At 44.0% G+C, this 21,636-nt stretch overlaps 4 protein-coding genes across 4 annotated transcripts in view; all 4 read right to left on the bottom strand.

Annotated features, from left to right (window-relative positions):
* Positions 1-21,636, bottom strand: part of LOC120740573 (NLR family CARD domain-containing protein 3-like) — a 131,227-nt gene that overhangs the window by 100,258 nt on the left and 9,333 nt on the right. The gene's annotated exons all lie outside the window — the stretch shown is intronic.
* The window catches only part of LOC120740574 (NACHT, LRR and PYD domains-containing protein 5-like), a 111,665-nt gene that overhangs the window by 80,871 nt on the left and 9,158 nt on the right, over positions 1-21,636 (bottom strand). The gene's annotated exons all lie outside the window — the stretch shown is intronic.
* On the bottom strand, positions 173-3,276 carry LOC120740580 (tripartite motif-containing protein 16-like). Its single transcript, XM_040043039.1, has one exon. It carries the CDS (start codon positions 2,407-2,409, stop codon positions 733-735), a length of 1,677 nt encoding a protein of 558 aa, XP_039898973.1. The 5' UTR covers positions 2,410-3,276; the 3' UTR covers positions 173-732.
* LOC120740583 (NACHT, LRR and PYD domains-containing protein 12-like) lies at positions 11,302-19,757 on the bottom strand. The gene is made up of 5 exons (XM_040043042.1): positions 19,347-19,757; positions 19,096-19,269; positions 18,545-18,718; positions 12,605-12,651; positions 11,302-12,309 (listed from the first exon to the last, which is right to left on the bottom strand). Exons 1-5 carry the CDS (start codon positions 19,631-19,633, stop codon positions 11,765-11,767), a joined length of 1,227 nt encoding a protein of 408 aa, XP_039898976.1. The 5' UTR covers positions 19,634-19,757; the 3' UTR covers positions 11,302-11,764.

The raw sequence follows: 21,636 nt of genomic DNA on the forward strand, positions 1-21,636 counted from the left end.
GAAAATAAAATAAAATAAATAATAAAAATAAAGGTCGATCAAATGGACCAATACGGCGATGCCACGATGATCCATTTGGCAAAATAAATCCATTGGGTATCCTTGTTGGTCTTCAGACAACAATTCTGACGGCTAAAGAACCAAATGGGACAGGCAAAAACAAAAAAAATGTATAAATGATTAAGTGTGATCAAACTTTTCATATGAAAAATAATATTAAATGTCAAACATTAAGTATTTAATTTTTGTTACATTTTAAAAGTTCAAACCTCAAAGAGATTAAGTTTACAGTCATATCTGATCAAGAAAATCAACAATCTTCACATTTCAGAAACTGGAACCAGCTTTAAATGTGACTAAAATAATGATAAAACAATCAATTCTCTAATCATTGACTAACTGATGAATCACTGCAGCTCCAATATATTGTTGCATTTGACAACCCACTACAGCAACTACAGAATAAAACCACTAACCAGACTGAAGACAGATTTCAAACATGTTGAATATGAAGAGTAGTATCATTTAAACTCACATGATTATCAGCCATAAGAACAAATTCAGAATTATATTGATGTAAGGTATATAAATGTAAGTACAGTTTGAATCAGTGCAATATTATTTTCACACATCAATGGACCACTGAACTTCTCAGCTTCTAAAATGTAAAGCCTCATTTAGAAACTACACAAGTACATATAATGGTCAGGGATCAACATGAACCTGTCTTCTCTATTTGACTTTAATCAACTCTGCAGTGTCTCCATTATACAACCCAAGACAAAGTCCAGCATAGAGCGGCTGAGTGAATGTGGTCTGGACTCTGTGGAGGAGAGTCATGGTTTCAGAGACGCTGTAGAAAGACAGAATACCTGCTCTGTGATCCAGGTACACTCCTACTCTGGAGGACCGAGGACCTGAGAGGACAGTTGGGACATTGTTGTACAAAAATTTACAACTGTTTGTGTCACAACGTAATGCCCAAGATTTGTCATTGTTTCCAAATAAACATTCATTGCCCGTCCCCGCTCTGCTGATATTCTTGTATGCAATTGCTACACGAACTGCTCCCCCTCTCCACTCCACCTCCCAGTAACAACGTCCAGTCAGACTCTCTCTACTCAGGACCTGTAAACATCCAGTGAATCTGTCTGGATGATCAGAATAAAACTGTTGTTGTTTCATAAATGTTACTTTTCTGTTCCCCTCAGATAATAACAGACGTCTGTGTGCTGTGTTTGGATCCAGTGTGATTTCATGTGAATATTTTAAGAATCCAGCTCTGGTCTTTGGCTCTGGTGGTGACAGTAAAACATCCACTTCAGTGACTGTCAGTGAGATGTTTGTCCATTCCTCTCTCAGAATGTCCTGTAGTTTATCTCTGGTCTCTGACACAGCTGCTGTCACATCCTCAAAGTAGCTCAGAGGACGAATATTGATGCTGGATGAGCGTGTAGACTCACTGAGTGCTGACAGTGAGGGGTAGTTGTGTAGAAACTGGTTGTGATCCTCTGTGTGTGAGAGCTGCTCCAGCTCGCCGTCTTTCCTCTTCAGCTCAGCGATCTCCTGCTCCAGCTTCTCCTGAAGCTCTTTGACTCGACTCACTTCAGTTTCCTGCTGGGATCTGACCTGCTGCTTCACATCAGAGCTTCTTTTCTGGATGAGACGGATCAGCTCAGTGAACATCTTCTCACTGTCCTCCACTGCTTTATCAGCAGAGCCATTGATGGCCTCCACCTCCCTTTGAAGCAGCTTCACATCTTTCTCTCGCTCCTGGATTCTCTGCTGGATGTTTAGTCGTCTCACCTCGAGCTCCTTCTGCTTCTCAGTCCTTTCTGCTGCAGCTGGGACTGTTTCATGGCCTTTATGTTCATCCATTGTGCAGAGATAACAGATACTCTGCTGATCAGTACGACAGAAAATCTTCATCACCTCATCATGACGAGAGCAGATTTTCTCCTGGAGCTTCTTGGAGGGGGCCACCAGCTTGTGTTTCTTAAACTGAACTACATCATAGTGAGGTTGGAGGTGTTTCTCACAGTAAGAGGCCAGACAGAATAAACAGGACTTGATGGCTTTCAGCTTCCTTCCAGTGCAGAAATCACAGGCCACATCTTCAGGTCCAGCATAGCAGTGATCAGCTGGAGCAGCTTGGAGTCCAGTCTTCTTCAGCTGCTCCACTAAAGCTGCTAACATGGTGTTTTTCTCCAGGACAGGCCTCGGTATGAAAGTTTTCCTGCACTGAGGGCAGCTGTGGATTCCCTTCCTGTCCTCTTCATCCCAGAAACCTTTAATACAGTTCCTGCAGTAGCTGTGTCCACAGGGAATAGTCACCGGATCCTTCAGTAGATCCAAACAGATGGAACAAGAGAAGGTTTCTCGATCCAGCTGAACTCCTTTCTGTGCCATTTCTCCTCTCAGTGTCAGTGACTGTGTGAGTTTCTCGTCCTTATGACTGTAACTAGTCTGAGCTCTGATCTCAACAACATGTTTCTGCAGTGAATGGAGCCTGTCAGCTCTTACATGTCACCACATGTTGGTTACACCCATCTTCAAAGTGCAGATCTGAAGGGGAGGGAACGAGGAAACATGTGCACAGAGAGGAGGTGCTGTGTTCAAGAGCAGGAAGAAGAGGGAGGGTTATCAGGCTGTGCTTCACTCCAGGAAGAGGAGCAGTTAGAGAGCGATACTGTGTGTTTAACCCTTTTTTATTTACTGCTCACATTAACTTTTAAGCTTGTTAACCCTTTCTTTTCTATAAATAAACTTCACTTTAAAAATGTTAACTTCAGTTCTCACTGAAGTTAACAAACAGTTTTAGTCAATGCATGAGGATAATGATCCTAATCATACAGATAAGGCAGCCACTGACATGATGCTTATGCTGCATTTAAGTTTGTGTTCATTGCAGTTGTTTCTCTCCCTCAAACACCATCAGAAGTGAGAGGGTGCAGCAGGTGTAGTAGTTGGTATATGAGGCAGTAAACAAATTAAAGAGTTTTCAAACACATTCATCTCCACAAAAATGTGATAAATGTTTGACAGGAATAAAAAGAAACTCTGATCCTTCTTTAAAAGTATTTTACGGTCGAGTTGATCACACGGAATCGTCTTGAGCAGGGACGTGGCTAAATACAGGTATGTGAGAACCAGTGTACGGTTTTTACTAAGCTAACTACCTTTAATTTAGTAAACTCCCACCGTAAGGGTATGTTTTAACTGATGAAACTGTGTCGTACTCAGGCTCGGACATCTGATTGCTGCCTTTTATAAGCTTTATTGCACAAGCTAACACCATTACAGTAACCGTGCCTTTACAGAAGCCAGGTAATCAACTGAAAGACACAAAATAAAACAACCATACAACATTAACAAAGCAACACTATTAATGACAGTACAGTTTGGTAATATTCATATCTATAGCTTTAACATGTTACTTAGTTAACACAGAAACTCACCAGCTCGGCTTCATCAGTCATAACAGCAATATCAATGAAAAGAAGATCCGGCAGGTAGGATCTATGAGTGCCCGTTAACACGTACCATCCCAGACTTACATAAATCACTCCATCTTAAATAAATTTGTAATTTAAAGCAAATATGGGTCTGGCTGATAATAAATCCCAACAAACAAATTGGCATGTTAGTAGTATGGGAAAAAACCACACACCTCCCACTTGGGCTATGTGTCAGACTAAGTAGGCCACAATAACCAGTAGCAGTAAACACTAATATATAAAAAAACAAAAACCCTTATAACCGTGTTTTAAACAGGTTGGGCCTGGTCCCCACACCAACGAGTCCCCAATCCGCAAGTATTTCTCAGGTACTCAGGGGGATGAACCACATCCCTCTTGCTCCTCTACTGGCAGTAACACCACCAACCTCCTTACGTCCCTGTGGAGAATGGTGGAATGACATGGTTCCCTGTCCTTCCTTGCCTGAGACCAGTTGATGGGACGACTACAACAAATCCTTACTTTGACGTCTCGAAAAACACCCCGGTGATCTGGATCTGCCTCCTCCACGCGGCCCAGCCTGAAACGGCCCCTAAGTGCGTTCTGATTTGCCACCCAGACAAGGTCCCCAACAGAGACATTCCTCGCCAGGGCATGCCATTTTTGCCGAACAAACAGGTGCGGCCCGGCCAACTGACTCCACCGTCTCCAAAACTTGTCCACTTCCACCTGGACTGCACGTAGACGACTGAATGGGTAGGCAGGGAACTCAAAACCTATGTTGTCGCCTCTGGGTCCTGCCCGACCCAACAACAAAGAGTTTGGTGTCACAACATCTACAATTTCTTTCTGAACTTGAGCTCTGGCCCCGATAGGCCTCTCATTGGTGAGGTTGGCCGCCAAATAGAGGAGGGCTTGGAATTCCAGAGCAGCCAAGTTTCCCTCCTCACCAGCGTTACTCAACGCCCTTTTCAACGCGCGAACAGCTGCCTCTGCTGCTCCATTCCGGTGTGGGGAGTCCGCTGGACTAAACTCCCACATCCAATCAGACCCAACTATGGCTGCCTTTCTTTGGATCTCTTCTTTGTCGATACTCGCAAGGAAATCATAGAGCTCCTTCAGTGCAGGTTTAGCTCCCACGAAATTGGTCCCCTGGTCAGACCAGAGTTTCTTGGGGTGACCCCTCAGAGCAGTAAACCACTGGTATGCCTTCAGAAAGCCCTCAGTTGACAGATCTTCAACTATGTCTGCTTGAACTGCTCTTGAGGCCATACAGCTAAAAACCATGCCCTCGTCGCCTTACTGAGCAACATATGCACGAATCAATCACCTTCCGTACGATCCTGGAACCTTGAACTACCTAGCCCCTCTTCCTCATCCGAAGAAGGGTGGCAGAAACACCTTCATGGTTGACACAATGGGCGTCCTCAACAAGGAGAGAGCTTAACCGACACTTGTAGGGGATCAATGGGACCGGTGGTGGTTGAGCGTCGTCGTAGGGAAAGTCACACCAGCTTGGGCAGCGAGGCATAAGTCCTGAAACGCCTCTACCCACTCCTGAGCCGTGGGCACTGCCTCCCACTTTAATCCTACAGCAGTTCGACCCCTGCCAGATAACCAAAAGCACAAGGCTCTGTGGACATAAGCTATGACCCCACAGAGCTTGGCTAGGCAATTGAACCATGAAAGATCTACTTGATTTATCAAGGCTGAACCCCAGTACTCCTTGATCCTGAAGACATTAGAAGCAACAGAAGGAGACCCTTTTGTCACGGCGAGTGAGAAGAGCTGTGTGAAAAAGGAAAAAGAGGATCCAAGCGCAGGCAGTCGTGAAGGTGATTTATTGAACACAAAAATATAGAGAGGCAAACGGCAAAACGGAGAACTAAACTATACTGGGACAACTAAACTACAGAGCATGAACAAGAACACGAACCTGAACATAAAGGAAGGAAGGTGATGGTACATTATGATGATGACGACAGGGAACACATGGATGAAACATGGTGGATACGCAGACGGACCAGCAACTACAATGACAGAGGACACGACTTAAATACACACAGAGAAACACAGGGGAATTACACACAGGTGGTGGACACAGCTGGGAATAATCAACAAGACGAGACAGAGGTAAAACTGAACACACTCACATGACGCAGACCTTCACAATAAAACAGGAACAAGAAACCATCACACTAAGACCCAGACTCGACATAGAGAGACTGACAGAAAATGACACATGGAACTAGACAAATACTAAGCAGACACAACCGAAGAACAAATCCTAAACACAAACAGAGACATGAAACTCTAATAATAAACATCATAATCATCATCATTAACACGACAAGAGAACAAGAAAACAATCCCTGATGCAAACTTAAACCAAAACATAATAAACTCAAAATACTGGGTAGAAACTGACCCAGAACCGTGACAGTACCCCCCCTCCAAGGGCTGGCTCCCGAGAGCCCCAAACAGAAAACAGAACAACAAAACCGAGCACCAGACCAGGGCGGGCGGAGGGGGTCTAGGAAGGAGGGTCCGAAACAAAAAACAAGGAGCACAAGAGTCCAGATCAAACCAAAAACAGGTCAACACAAAACAAGACTATTCATGAGTCCACAGTAAAGTCTGGGGGTCGCCTGGAGGTCAACAACACAAGAGCCAAAACAGTTCAGGGGGCCGACCGTGCACACGGCAGCGACGGGCAAACAGTTCAGGAGGCCGACCATGCACACGGCAACGGCGACCGCGCAGGCAAAACCAATCAGGAGGCCGACCACTTGGAAGGCAGTGGTGGCCACCGAGCAGGTCCGGAGGTCAGCTGCGATGCCAGCGGCGGCGACGAACTCCTTCCGGAGGCCGTCCCCGAAGGCCATAATGCCAACTTAGAGGCCTGGAAAACGGCCGGCAGAGGCGAGGCGGAACAGGTCGAGCTGGCTCTGACGGCGGTGTGGCAACCGCAGGACCAGACGAGGCAGGACCAGACGAGGCAGGACCAGACAAAGGCGGAGCTGGACCAGACGAAGACGAAGGCGGCGTCACGGAGGCTGGACCAGGCGTGAATGAAGCCACAGAGGCTGGACCAGGCGTGGATGAAGCCACAGTACCTGACGGCGGTGATGCTGCAGGCGGTGATGCTGCAGGCGGTGATGCAATTGCTGCAGGCGATGATGCGAATGCTGTAGGCGATGATGTGAATGCTACAGGCGATGATGCGAATGCTGCAGGCGATGATGCTGCAGGCGATTATGTAGAAGTCGCTGGGGATGATTCAGCAGATGACGGCTGAACAGACCTCCCCGGACCATCAGCAGATGTGAGGATGTGCTGGCTGGGTCCTCCAGGATCCTCAGCTAACGAGGCGTGGTGCTGGGTGGGCTCCTCGGACCCTCCAGCAGACGTGGCATGAGGCTGGACGGGCTCCTCGGACCCTCCAGCTGACAAAACTTGAGGCTGGCTGGGTTCTCCCGAACCCCCAGCAGACAAAACCTGAGGCTGGCTGGGTTCTCCCGAGCCCCCAGCTGACGAAACCAGAGGCTGGCTGGGTTCTCTCGAACCCCCAGCTGACGACACTTGAGGCTGGACGGGCGACTCGGGCCCTCCAGCTGACGTGGCGTGAGGCTGGACGGGCTCCTCCGGCCCTCCAGCTGAGATAGACGGCTGAATGGGTCCCTCTGGTCCTCCAGCAGAGGACAGGGGCAGAGGGGTGAACTCACTGGAGCTCTCAGCAGGGGGTGATGGCTGAGACTGCTCAGTAAAGTCCTCTAGTGAAGCTGCTGGTGCTGGCATCTTGACCTCTAGAGGTCCAGAGTTGGCTGGTGACTGACACCCAGCCTCTGGGGAGGCCCTAGAGGGAGCAACTGTCTCTGAGATGGCCAGCTTAAGTGAACCAGCTAAAGTTTGTATGAAGTGTGTTCCCTGCTTGTAATGAGGCTGTGAGGATGATGGCTGAGTGAATGAGTGGGTAGGCTGCTGAGCTATAAGTAGCAGAGACGATTGCAGTGGAGGCGTAATAGATGGTGAAGTGGCTGACTGAACTGAGGGCAGCGCGGCTGCTGACTGAACTGAGGGCAGCGCGGCTGCTGACTGAACTGAGGGCAGCGCGGCTGCTGACTGAACTGAGGGCAGCGTTACAGGCCTGGCATTTAACTGGGATGGAAGTGAGGATGGGACAATGGAGCGGACATGGTCATAAACATGGAACGAGGGTTCAGAACAGGCAATCAGAAATCATTGTTATCCTCAGTAGAAACACAAAACATTGCCCCAGAAACAACAGTCACAGAAGCAACAGAGTCAACAAAAGTGTCCCTTTCACTCACCACAGCTGGCTGGTCTGACATTCTGAACTCCGGCTGTGGGGTGCCGCGCCGGCGGCGCGAACGTCGCTTCCTCCGTGGAGACGGCTCCGACGGGCCGGGTAACTCCTCGGGTAACTCCTCATCCGGCGGTACGTGGATGAGGAGAAGCGAGCGGGCGAGCAGTAGCGGCGGGGGGGTGGAGGTGTAGTTCGTGGAGAATGAAGTTTTGTACGAGCGGGTGCAGTGAATCCAACAGCCAGGGATAATCGGAAATAAGCTGTTGTAGCCTGACTTCCAGAACGTAGAGAAACACTTCTCCCTCATGCTCGAGCCACAGGTTGATTAGTTTCGACACCGAGTCCGTTATGAGCTTTAGAAGCTCCGTGGGTGGGGTGAATGCCGCTGGATCCATATCTGGCTGGTCCGTACTGTCACGGCGAGTGAGAAGAGCTGTGTGAAAAAGGAAAAAGAGGATCCAAGCGCAGGCAGTCGTGAAGGTGTGAAGGTGATTTATTGAACACAAAAATATAGAGAGGCAAACGGCAAAACGGAGAACTAAACTATACTGGGACAACTAAACTACAGAGCATGAACAAGAACACGAACCTGAACATAAAGGAAGGAAGGCGATGGTACATTATGATGATGACGACAGGGAACACATGGATGAAACATGGTGGATACGCAGACGGACCAGCAACTACAATGACAGAGGACACGACTTAAATACACACAGAGAAACACAGGGGAATTACACACAGGTGGTGGACACAGCTGGGAATAATCAACAAGACGAGACAGAGGTAAAACTGAACACACTCACATGACGCAGACCTTCACAATAAAACAGGAACAAGAAACCATCACACTAAGACCCAGACTCGACATAGAGAGACCGACAGAAAATGACACATGGAACTAGACAAATACTAAGCAGACACAACCGAAGAACAAATCCTAAACACAAACAGAGACATGAAACTCTAATAATAAACATCATAATCATCAACACAACAAGAGAACAAGAAAACAATCCCTGATGCAAACTTAAACCAAAACATAATAAACTCAAAATACTGGGTAGAAACTGACCCAGAACCGTGACACCTTTAGTCTCAAAAGACGTAACCTTGTTGCTGAATGGTAAAAGCTCTGGACTTACTCGGCCGCCGACCACGGCTTTGACGCTATCAAAACCATCTGAAGTAGTCTGCACCCTTTCCTACGACCTTGTTAAGATTGCAGAAAAAGCCTTTCTTTGGAGTCAACTGACGACTTCTCTAGTCCCAGAGGCCACCTCTGCAGCCGACTTTATGGGCCATTCATCTACTGGCTTGGTTAGGAACATGGGACCGGTCTGCCATGAAGAGTCCTCACCAAGCTGCTCAGGGGAGCATCCTGTTGTGACCAGGTCAGCCACGTTGAACTGGCCAGGAAGCCACCACCAGTCGGTCACAGTCCCGGCCTTCTGTATCTCTCCCACTCAATTGGCAAAGAAGGTCTGGAACCCGTAACTCTCCCGTTGGATGGCACCTAACACAGTCTGACTGTCCAGAAAATGGTACCAATGATCTATTTCCAACCGACTGTACTTCAGAAAGTAACCTTTCAGGCGAGTGGCAAAAACAGCTCCACAAATCTCTGCCTTGACAGCATCTCCCTTTTGTTCGATTGGAGTCAATTTGGCCTTGGACTCCACGAGCCGAGTCTTGACCCCTCCAGACGTTTCCCAGCGCAGGTAGAGGACCGGTCCGTATGAGTCACAACTCCCATCAGAGAACGTGATCCCCCAGGGTTTACCCACCCAGCCGGAGGGTGTAATACTCCTGGGAAAGGTGATGGTACTCAGCCACGTGTACTCCTCAAAGAGCTTGACCGCTCTCCCACGTAGTTCACTAGACAGCGGCTTATCCCACGTATCCTTAGTCAGCATCCCGGCCTCCCGAAAGGCTCTTCTGACAAGAATATCACCTTCGTACGCATCTTCTTGTTTCTCGCTGAGAAGTTAAGTTTCTTGAAGACATCTCACCTCTCATCTGAGAAGCTTCTTCAGTTCTGAGAGTCTACTTACAAATCACATTATGCATACTGAGTTTAAATGCTCTCTTTAAAGGCTTCACCTGTTCATTATTTCTCATTTATTTATAAGTTCTGTCTGCCTTTTATCATAATTACCATTTTATTCTGTTTATATATTTCCGTTTAACCTCTGCAGATCAGGCTAATTTCACTGAGTGCAGAATACGTGTACAAAGCCGAGCAAAAGAGCAACATCACAATAACATGGCTCAAAATTTCAACACTAACAGGCCTCCTGACTTCCTGCAAAAAGACCTAATGAATGTGAAAAGGAAAACACATCTTTATTCTATAACAGTGAGACTAACACTGAGACGTATCCAGATGAGAACTACAGAGGATGACAGTATCATTCAGTTCACCTGGAACGGATGGCTTGAGTGTCTTCTTAAGTCATCTGAGACTCAACGACACAGGCACATATCACTGCATCGCTATCCTTAAGAGAAAAAATAGGTCATAGGTCAAATCATGTGACCTCAAAGTTACAGATAAGATAACAATACTAGCTCCTTTGGGTTTGTTTATAGCACTTTCACTCAATCTGTTTTGTAAATAATAGGCCAGTTATGTACATATAGAAAGTAGGTGCACATTGCAGATTGCTGCTACTGTTATACATAAGTTGCTTTTAAAATTCCTCAGAGCTGTATCACAGTTTACTTTTACATCAGCCTCCACTCCTCTACATTTACATTTATAAAACCAACCTTTTTTTAAGTGAAGATGCCAACAAATCCATACTATCCTGACCAGCTTCTTCTAAAACAGGTTTTTAGGCTAGGCTTCAGTGGTGGCTGTAACTCAGGAGGTAGAGCCAGTCTACTGACTGGAAGGTTGGTGGTTTGATCCCTGATTACACGAGTCTGCATGCCAAATATCCTTGTGCAAGATACTAACCCCAAGTTGCTCTCCAATGCTTCCGTGTTAGGGGTTAGATAAAAGCATAGAAGAAAGTGTTTGGTTGAATGGGACATGTTGTTTAAAGCGCTTTGGGGTAGTAGAAAAGCGCTATGTCAGAATCAGTCCATTTACCATTAGCACGTAACTGTTTTTGATTTTAGGTCCGGGAGGGCATCATGTGAAAAACTCAGCAAAGTCAAACATATTGAACCACCCACTGTCGTGACCTCTTCCGGCAACAAAGGAACAAGTAGCTTCTCTCTTTTTTTCTAAACTGACAGCTGTTTTCTAGTTTTTCATTTCCATGAATATGTGAGGGTTTGCTTTATTTAGATAAATTAAACGTTTATTGTTGGTAAATCAAGGCCATCATGTGAAAATGTCCTCCATAATTTTACTTTTTGGTTAAAGGTTAGAAAATGTACTCTAAAGGTATTAAGTATAATAACAAGCATCCGTAAAAACATAAATAAGGAATAGTTTGATTTTCTTCATTTCTTTTTTTAAATATCAGTTTGCATGCCTGCATGTTCACAGATAAAACACACAAATAGAAACTCTGTCACAGATTTTATTCTTGCGATAAAAAATAGTATAAAATACAAATTGACACATTTATACAACACGTAACATATCAATGCTATGTGACAAATCATCGGTATCTTGTGTGTTGGGAATGAGAATGCTCTGAGATTTCACTGCCTATTATTAAAAAAACAAAACAAAACCAAAAGCTCCTGGTTGCTCTAGCATCACCATACTGGAGGATCCAGAGATGCATTTCACTCGCCATCCCAAGGATAAACTTAACCTTTAACAGGTCAAGTAGTTTCAGTAGATGAAAGTTAAAAAAAAACTAAACAAAACACAAAGTCATCATTTATCTAGAAGCATTTTTGGTAAACAAATGAAGCTCAAAAGAGTAGAATAGCTCTTTATTGTCATTGTACATGTATTACTAAATTTTGGGTGCTCCACACTAATGTGAGAATGTGTCTTGTCGCAGTAAGTTCACTAGTCTGAGTCGTCACAGAGAGAGACACTGGAGCCAGGTGACCTTAATTGAAACCCAGCATATAGTGCTTCAGTGAATTTGGTGTTGAAAGTGTGCAGGTGGACCAGTGTGTCAGAGAGGACACTGTAAAAGGACACAGTGCCTGCAGGGTAGTCCACATACACTGCTAATTTGTGAGAGACAATCGAGGAGGGGACAGCGATCACTATTGATGTGTAATTGGAATTTCCAAAGTAACTATCATCATTACTGCAGTAGAGACTCCAGGACTGATCAGTCCTTCCAAACCTGCTGTCATCGCCGTCTCCTTTCCGTCCAATTCCTACACAAGCTACACTGATACGAACATCTCCATTCCACTCGACCTCCCAGTAACAGCGACCAGTCAGACTGTTGGTACAGAGCAGCTGAGGCCAGTGATCAAACCTATGATCATGATCAGGATACAGCTGGTCTTCTTTCACGTGTGTGACCTTCTTGTTGTTGTCAGACAGTTTGAGGTTCCTGTGTGCTGTGTTTAGATCCAGCGTCAGGTCACAGAAATCTAAAGGGGACAGTGAGACACAGTGCAAATGGTCTGTAATAAACACTTTTAATTTTATTTGCATGGTTTTCATGTTAATGTATGAAGAAGATCCAGTATGCAAAAGTTTTTGATTTTTTTTTTGAGTGTGTTACCATCAGAAATTGGTTTCTACTTAGTGAGTAAGTAAGAAGATATGTAACTTTTTTGTAAAATTCATGATTACATATATTTGGCAGAGGTACAACTAAAGTGTAAAAAATGTGAACACAGTACAACATGGTGTAAATAGAACTGATACATCAAAAATACTTACATTTCCTTAGACCAGGTCTCATCCACTGGACTCCTTGAGGCTCCACACTGAAATGAGAATTTTATCTTTTAGTGTGAAAACATGCCTTTATATTATCTGAGTCATCTCTTCTAGAGAAATAATCTTGTTTCCTTTTATTCCATAATAAAATGAAAACGATAATGCACTTTCAGTTCTATGGATTTATATATCAAAGTAATTTTTTTAAAAAAAGAAACCAACTGGTCTGTACAAGGTTCTTAAATTACCTAAAAACAACCTGAGAAAATTGAAAAGAAATTAGACATGTAAATAAAAAGCCAAAATCCTGTATAAATGACATGGTGCAAAACAGTTCACACTTGTAGCATCCACTTAGCCATGAGTAGGAATCAAATAACTTAAGAGGAACTTTGAAGAAGAATTCTTAATTTTCTCACATGACTATATCTGCTCTGCATAAATAACTACTACTTGCTTCACTTTTTTTTCTTTACAGTAGGAAAGTCAAAATCCTGTTCCAAAGATTAGGGTGGTTCTGCATTTATTGGTGTAAGGGTACACGTAAGCTCCAGACTGAGATGTCTTGATGCATGCTCAATCATCCAGGTAAGTAAATCCCAAAAGGTTGATTCTGTTCATCTGGATGTAACGTTTTCAGTGGGAAACTCCTCACAGCCTATTGTTCAGATGTGCTAGTTTCAGTCATTACACATTGAACTGTATATAAGGTTGGGGAAACCTGCAGTCAGCTCAGATTAAAGAAGTCACTTGGATGAGTGACAAAACGTTTGTCCCACTGAAAACACTACATCCAGGTGAACAGAATCAACCTTTTGGGGCTCCAGACTGAGACTAAGTCTGAGAAAACAATCTGACCCAAAACATTGGCATGTATGGCAATACATCTGGTAATAAAGGGAAAATGAAACAAAAGGGTTACATAATATCAAAAAATCAATTCTGTTTATCTGGACTTTGCGTTTTCAGTGGGAGAAACGTTTTGTCAACCATCCATGTGACTTCTTCAGGCTCAGCTGACTGCAGGTTTCACCAACCTTATAAACAGTACATTTGCAAAATAACGGAAAACAGCCCACTTGTTCTAGTGGAAAAACATGGGGAACACAGCAGGAACGAATTAGGTGTCATCTGACAGGAGGAAGCAGGACTGCACACACTGAACACAGAACTTGAGATTGTCAAAATAAAACAGGAAACACATTGAGACACAGACCAAGAGACAAAGGCTTGACAAAGGGGCCGGGGGAGAAAACAGACAGGGATGGACATGACAGATTGGGTAGAAAGGATTGAACACAAAGAGAGAAACATGGGAACAATTAAGGGAGACGAGGCCTGGAGGGAGAGGGAGTGAACGAGAGACAGAGAGGGGGAGAGGGAGGGACACAGAGCAGGCAAAGAGACATAATGGCTGAGGAAAAGACACATGGATGGACATGACAGACAGAGGAGACATGGAAAGAAACACATGGAGGGGAAAACAGGAAAACAGAAAAGAAAAGCGAGATGAAACACAAAGACATGACTGGGGAACACATGAGTAAACTCAAAGACATTAGGAAAACTAAAACCCAAACCTAAATCATCTTAATAAAGTAAAGTGTCAACAATCCCAAAATAAACTCAAACCCCCCATCGCAGACCAAGAACTATGACAAAGACACTTGTCAGAACTTGTCAGGGTTAAACACATCAAAACCGCACTTAGCTATTGTGACACCTACAAGTGTATGGTCACAGTTGTAATCTGCTGGAAACATTTACTGATGTAAAAGCCTTTGGTTCATTGCGATATTGCACTTTTCAGTTGAGGTTATGAAAATTGCGTGGCATCGCCACAAAAGGCGAGTAGCTGTAAGTGTGACAGGCCATTGCAACGCTCTTACCTCAGTTGACGAAGAGCCTGCAGACTGAACACAACTCTTGTCTCCTGTCTCTACTTTTCTGTATGAAAACAGGTTAGTAGTTTGAGTTAACTAACTGTGATGCACATATAAGAGCAAGAAACCCTTTTCTGTCTTGATTTAAAGGCCACAACTGTTGTAAGAAAGTGTGTTTTCATAGATCAAGAGAAAGCAAACTTTCCCGCCAGTTGTAATGGGAGCCGCAATTCCACTTGTAGTGTAAAGACGTGGTGGGTCTTACTACATACATACATACAGACATGACGCCAGACCACCAACCTCTGACTCTCTCCCCCACCGATGTAGGAGCGGTGCTGAGCAGGATCAATGTCCACAAGGCTGCAGGCCCTGATGGCATCCCCGGGCGTGTTCTCAGAGCGTGTTCTGGGGAGCTGGCAGGAGTGCTCACAGACATATTCAATCTGTCCTTGGCCCACGCTGTGGTACCGGCCTGCTTCAAATCCACCTCCATCGTCCCGATACCCAAAAACTCCAACCCATCTTGCCTCAATGATTACCGCCCAGTAGCACTCACCCCCATCATCACTAAGTGCTTAGAGCGACTGGTCCTAGCACACTTCAAGTCCTGTCTCCCCCCCACCCTGGACCCCCACCAATTCGCATACCGCCAGAACAGGAGCACAGAGGATGCAGTCTCCATCGCAATGCACTCTGTCCTCTCACACCTGGACAACAACAACACCTACGCCAGAATGCTGTTTATAGACTTCAGTTCAGCATTCAATACAATCCACCCCTCACAACTCATCAGGAAACTGACAGACCTGGGCATCAGTTCCCTCATCTGCAAATGGTTACTGGACTTCCTGACCAACCGCCCCCAACATGTCCGGCTGGATAACCACTGCTCATCTACCATCACAATGAACACCGGTGTACCACAAGGCTGTGTGATGAGCCCTTTCCTCTACTCCCTCTTCACCCACGACTGCAGACCTGCTGATGGTTCCAACACCATCATTAAGTTTGCAGATGACACCACGGTGATTGGCCTCATCAGTGACAACGATGAGGCCGCCTACAGGGAGGAGGTGGATCGTCTGGCTGAGTGGTGCGACAGAAACAACCTGCTGCTTAACACCGAGAAGACCAAGGAGCTCATCGTGGACTACAGGAGGAATGCTGACCCACATCCACCCATCCACATTAAGGGGACGGCTGTGGAGCGTGTGAGCAGCTTCAAGTTCCTGGGAGTCCACATCTCCGAGGATCTCACCTGGACAACCAACTGCTCCAAGCTGGTCAAGAAGGCTCACCAGCGCCTCTTCTTCTTGAGGACTCTGAGGAAGAACCACCTGTCCTCAGACATCCTGGTGAACTTCTATCGCTGCACCATCGAGAGCATCCTGACCAACTGTATAACAGTCTGGTACGGGAACTGCTCTGCCTCGGACCGGAAGGCGTTGCAGAGGGTCGTGAAAACTGCCCAGCGCATCGCCGGAGCACCACTTCCTGCCATAAAAGACATCTACAGGAAGCGGTGTCTGAAAAGGGCTGGGAAAATCATCAAAGACCCCAGTCACCCATCACATGGACTCTTCACCCTCCTGCCCTCTGGGAGGCGCCACAGGAGCCTCCGGACTAAGACCACCAGGTACCGGAACAGCTTCTTCCCCACAGCTGTCAGACTCCTGAACTCTGCCTCCTGACATCTGACCCACGTTAAACTCATGGACTGAACATACACACACCCACAATGGACAACTGTACCCTCAAACACACAATAATAACATGGACTGAACCACCACTCACAACCACTAGCACTTTATATAGCCTCTGTAGAAACTATCTACACCCTCACTTATCTTAACTGCACTACTGTATAGCTCTGTGTAAATAATCATTCTGTACATTCGATAATCTTTAATCCTACAACTGTTTACAACTTGCATAGTTCCCATTTCTGTATAGCTGTATATCTCAGATTCTGTAAAGTTATTTATTTCATATTCTGTATAGTTTTTCATATTTATATCCTGTTCATATCCTGTACATAGCTTGTACTCACTACAGCCTGTACATACTTATAGTTATAGAATATTCACAACATACTTCATACCGTGTACATTATAACATACCATAATAGACCCATTTCTGTAATATACTCACATATCTATATTATTGCTAATATATATTGTAATATATCTATATCACTAAAGCACTTCTGGATGGATGCAAACTGCATTTCGTTGCCCTGTACCTGTGCATGTGCAATGACAATAAAGTTGAATTCTATTCTATTCTATTCTATATGTTTTATTTCGTAGCACATGTAGCTCTGAGACATAATTTTAACCTGATGTTAGTAGAAGTTTTACAGTTGATGATTTCAACATAACCTCATTCTTACTCATTATATTGCTAAATGTAAATAGCCTGGTTTATATTTACTTTTGGACAACTATAGAATATGTTTGTTTATTGTTTGCAAATATAGTGTTTAATCTTTTAAGGTATAAAGAGTTTGTAACAATTATAATAAGCAGGTTTTTCGCAGTGCTAATATTACTGCACAGAGATATTGTTGAAGCTGGACAGCAGCAGGATTTAGTTACAGATTTATTGTAAATAAGGAGACTGATATAAGATCATTATTTTGTAGATCTATACTTGTGAAAAAAACAATGCGACCAAGTGGGTTTAACATGTGAACCTGATTGAATATGATGGTTTTTTTGTCACAAGAGGAATAACTGAAGGAAAGAGGAACGTGTTTATAAATGAACAGAAAACACTGGTATAAAATTCTGTGTAATAGAAAGACAAGGAAGAGCCTGCACAACTTATGTCTCCAGTCTGTACTTTTCTGTATAAAATAGACCCCATAGAAGGCCTATAACACGATGGTTATGTGATGTTGGTGTTGTGAGCAACACTTTAAAGCAGTGTAGTAAAACAACTGAACTTCATAAGATCGACACAGTTTCAAATATCAGTATCAAGGGTCCCATCCCAAGCTATTTGTTACATTTTCCCTCAAGCTGTGTATTCCTCCTTGTGTATTTCTGCATTTCCTGAGCAACTTTAATTTGTATTTTGTTAAGCTCAGCAATAAAGCTTCCTTTTAATCACCTTGTTTCTCATGTCCTGCATTTTGGGTCTAACTAATCTTGCCACACAGCCAAGCTTTACACACAACGAGAGAGAGCAACGCTCGTGGGCAATGATGATGAATCCTGATGGGATGTGATTGGGGTAAATACCTCAATCTTTTATTGAAATGCACAATCTCAATTGTCAACCTTAATGAGGTTGCAAGGTCATGCAGTCATAAGGTTGTGGGTGCCTATTTCATTTGATTTTAAACACTGTTTGAGGCCTAACTCATCATGATCCCAGCCTTGTTTATTTGTTTTTAGTCAATTATTCTCTCAAAACTTGGCAGTCTGGAAACAAAGAAAATAATCGATCTGATACAGAGCAAAAACTATTTTGAAAAAAGTCAGTTTTGCCTCTCTCTTGAATTAAAGGTTAAGGTAAACTTAGAGTTAAGGTTATCACTTACATTACTTTTTTGTCCATAATTGGATAGATATATTGTAGATAGACAGGAAAGTGGTGAGAGGAAGAGGAAAAGACATGCAGCAAAAGGCTGCTTGAACCCAGGCCTACTGCTCTCCGGCCATACGGCATATGGTCGCCTGTTCACCCACTGAGCTCAAGTAGATCAACAAGATGACCCCTTATTGTGAATGATATCACAGTATGCAACTGCTTGGCAAAGACTGTGACAGCTGGGATATGTTTGAGCACCACTTTTGACCAGCAAGACAAGAAAATGTTAGAGATGATTGATTTTGTGATTTTGACTCACAGATGAGCTTTTAATTGTGATTGCTTCTGAGTCATTCAGCCACACAGTTGCCCATTTGACTGGACATACAGACTATATTATGGGCCATCAGGTCAGTGGTTACAATAAACCCTTAAATGAATTCAAGTAAATATCTGCTCTTCCTTACAAAATGTTGGAGAAAAAATATATTTTCAGCTTTATTTCCTGTTTTCCTACCAGAGTATGTCCAGTTTCACATGTGGATCCTGCTGTTGATCAGACAAAAGCTTCATTCCTGAGTTTCCTGGATGATTATAGCTCAAGTCCAGCTCTTTCAAAAAGGAGGGATTGGAGCGCAGAGCTGTGGCCAGAGAGGTGAAGCCTGTTCCTGTGATCTGACAGCCTGACAACCTTAAAACACATACAACAATGTAAGGAACTGCTCTGCATTTGATGATGCACATGCAGTCAAATGAACAGATTCTGATTTCAGTTAAAGTTGTTAAAAAAAAAGGCTTTTAAGGACTCTGTTTAAAAACATGGAAAAAATATTATTACATTTTATTTTATACTATGATGGACATAAATAAAGTTATGTTTTTTGGTGTGTGTGTGTGTGTGTGTGTGTGTGTGTGTGTGTGTGTGTGTGTGTGTGTGTGTGTGTGTCTTTCTCTTCTACTGTGCTCTTTCAGAGCTTACACCAGAACAGAAACAACATCTTAACATCTATAAAATAATGACAGTTGTTGTGAAATATCCAAATCTCCTGAAACAAAGAGTCAGCTAACCTGAGAGTTTCCAGCACACAGTGTGGATTCCCAAGTCCAACACAAAGCAGCTTCACTCCTGAGTCCTGGAGGTAGTTGTTACTCATGTCCAGCTCTCTCAGTCTGGAGGACTGAGAACTTAGAATTGAGGAAAGAGTTTGACAGCTTCTCTCTGTGAGGTTACAGCCGTTTAACCTAGAAAGACATGGATATCAGTGAACTTTCCAAAATCATTAAATAAACACTTTAAAGAGATTAAACTGGATACTTACTGGGCTGTCTTACAGGCTTTGACCACTGGCAGCAGCTGCAGAAGAGCCTCTTCTGAAGCTGAGTATTTCCTCAAGTCAAACTCATCCACACCTGTTTCTGATGACAGTAAGATGAAGACCAGAGCTGACCACTGGGCAGGAGAGAGATCAACTTTAGACAGTTGTCCTAAACTCAGTTGATGCTGGACCTCCTTCACTACAGAGTCATCATTCAATTCATTCAGACAGTGGAACAGATTGATGCTTTTCTCAGGAGAGAGAGCGCCATTCGTCTTTTTTTTTAACATACTGAGCTGTTTCCTGATTTATCTGTAAGCTGTTTCCTGTTTGTGTGAGCAGGCCTTGTAAGAGATTCTGATTGGTCTGCAGTGAAAGACCAAGGAGGAACCGGAGAAACATGTCCAGATGTCCATTTGGACTTCGTAAGGCCTTGTCCACGGCACTCTGGTAGAACTGTCTTACTGAAAATTTGTCAGTCTGCACTGAGGCCATTTGTTCTTCTTCTAGCAGGTTGATACCGGAGTTGGTGAATGTCAGATGCACATGAAGAGCAGCTAAAAACTCCTGAATGCTCAGATGGACAAAACAGAACACCTTCTCACGGTACAGCCCTCTCTCTTCTTTAAAGATCTGTGTGAACACTCCTGAGTACACTGAGGCTTCTCTGACATTAATGCCACACTCTGTCAGGTCTGATTCATAGAAGATCAGGTTTCCTTTCTGCAGCTGCTCAAAAGCCAGTTTCCCCAGTGCTTCAATCATCTTCTTGTTCTCTGGACTCCAGAGAGGATCTGTCTCAGCTCCTCCATCATACTTGATGTTCTTCACTTTGGTCTGAACCACCAGGAAGTGAATGTACATCTCAGTCAGTGTCTTGGGCAGCTTTCCTCCAGCCTGTTTGGTTTTTAACACGCTCTCGAGAACTGTAGCAGTGATCCAGCAGAAGATTGGGATGTGACACATGATGTGGAGGCTTCGTGATGTCTTGATGTGAGAGATTATGGTGTTGGCCTCTTCCTTGACTCTGAGTCTCTTCCTGAAGTACTCTTCCTTCTGTGGGTCAGTGAACCCTCTGACCTCTGTAACCATGTCTATATATTCAGCAGGGATCTGATTGGCTGCTGCAGGTCGTGTGGTTATCCAGATGTGAGCAGAAGGAAGCAACTTTCCCCTGATGAGGTTTGTCAGCAGCACATCCACTGATGTGGACTCTGTATCATCAGTGAGGATCTCAGTGATGTGGAAGTTCAGAGGAAATCGACACTCATCCAGACCATCAAAGATGAACACAACTTTGAACTTTTTAAAGTTACAGATTCCTGCTTCTTTGATTTCAGTAAAGAAGTGATGAATAAGTCCCACTAAGCTGAACTTTTTATCCTTCAGTAAATTCAGCTCTCTGAATGGGAATGGAAACATGAACTGGATGTCCTGGTTGGTCTTGTCTTCAGCCCAGTCCAAAGTGAACTTTTGTGTCAGGAATGTTTTCCCGATGCCAGCCACTCCTTTGGTCAGAACTGTTCTGATTGGTTTGTCTCTTTCAGTCAAAGCTTTAAAGATGTCTTCACACCTGATTGTTGTTTCTGGTCTGTTTGGTTTCCAGGAAAACATTTCAATCTGTCTGACCTCATGTTCAGTGTTGACCTCTCCGGTCCCTCCCTCTGTGATGTAGAGCTCTGTGTAGATCTCATTTAGAGTGGTTTGGGTTCCTGGTTTAGCAATCCCCTCAAAGACACACTGGAACTTCTTCTTCAGGTTACATTTAAATGTATTCTCACAAAGTGGATCAGGATTTTCTACAGGAAAGCACCAGAAACATGAGTGTTATGATTATAGAAAATGTGACAATTTCACTCCTGTAAAGACTGAATTTATGAAGAGAAATCCTCTCACTGCTCTGCAGACAGTCAGCCAGCTCCTCCTGTTTCATTATTCTCAGGAAGTTAACTGCAAGTTTCAGAAATGCCTCTCTGCTGCTCCTTCTCTGCTTCTCTTCTTCACTGTCCAACACCTCCTCTTCATCCCTCTGACACTCTGAATAATCTGGATTCAGATCATTCTGCATCTTCTTGAGTTCGTTCTTCACAAAAGTGATAATGTTTCCCTCCAGTATCTGGAAAATAAATGACACAATCTTAATTCATAAAAAAATCAGATCTTCATAGTAAAAAATACTTTTTTACAGATTTGTTTTTTGTGTGTTTTCAATTTAACAGAGTTACAGTGTTAAACGATATGCAGGTAACTAATTAAATTAAAACTTCTGTCAGAGAAAAAAAATATAATTCCA

Source organism: Simochromis diagramma, unplaced genomic scaffold (genome assembly GCF_900408965.1).
Source record: "Simochromis diagramma unplaced genomic scaffold, fSimDia1.1 OVJJ01000433.1, whole genome shotgun sequence".
Classification (NCBI taxonomy): domain Eukaryota; kingdom Metazoa; phylum Chordata; class Actinopteri; order Cichliformes; family Cichlidae; genus Simochromis; species Simochromis diagramma.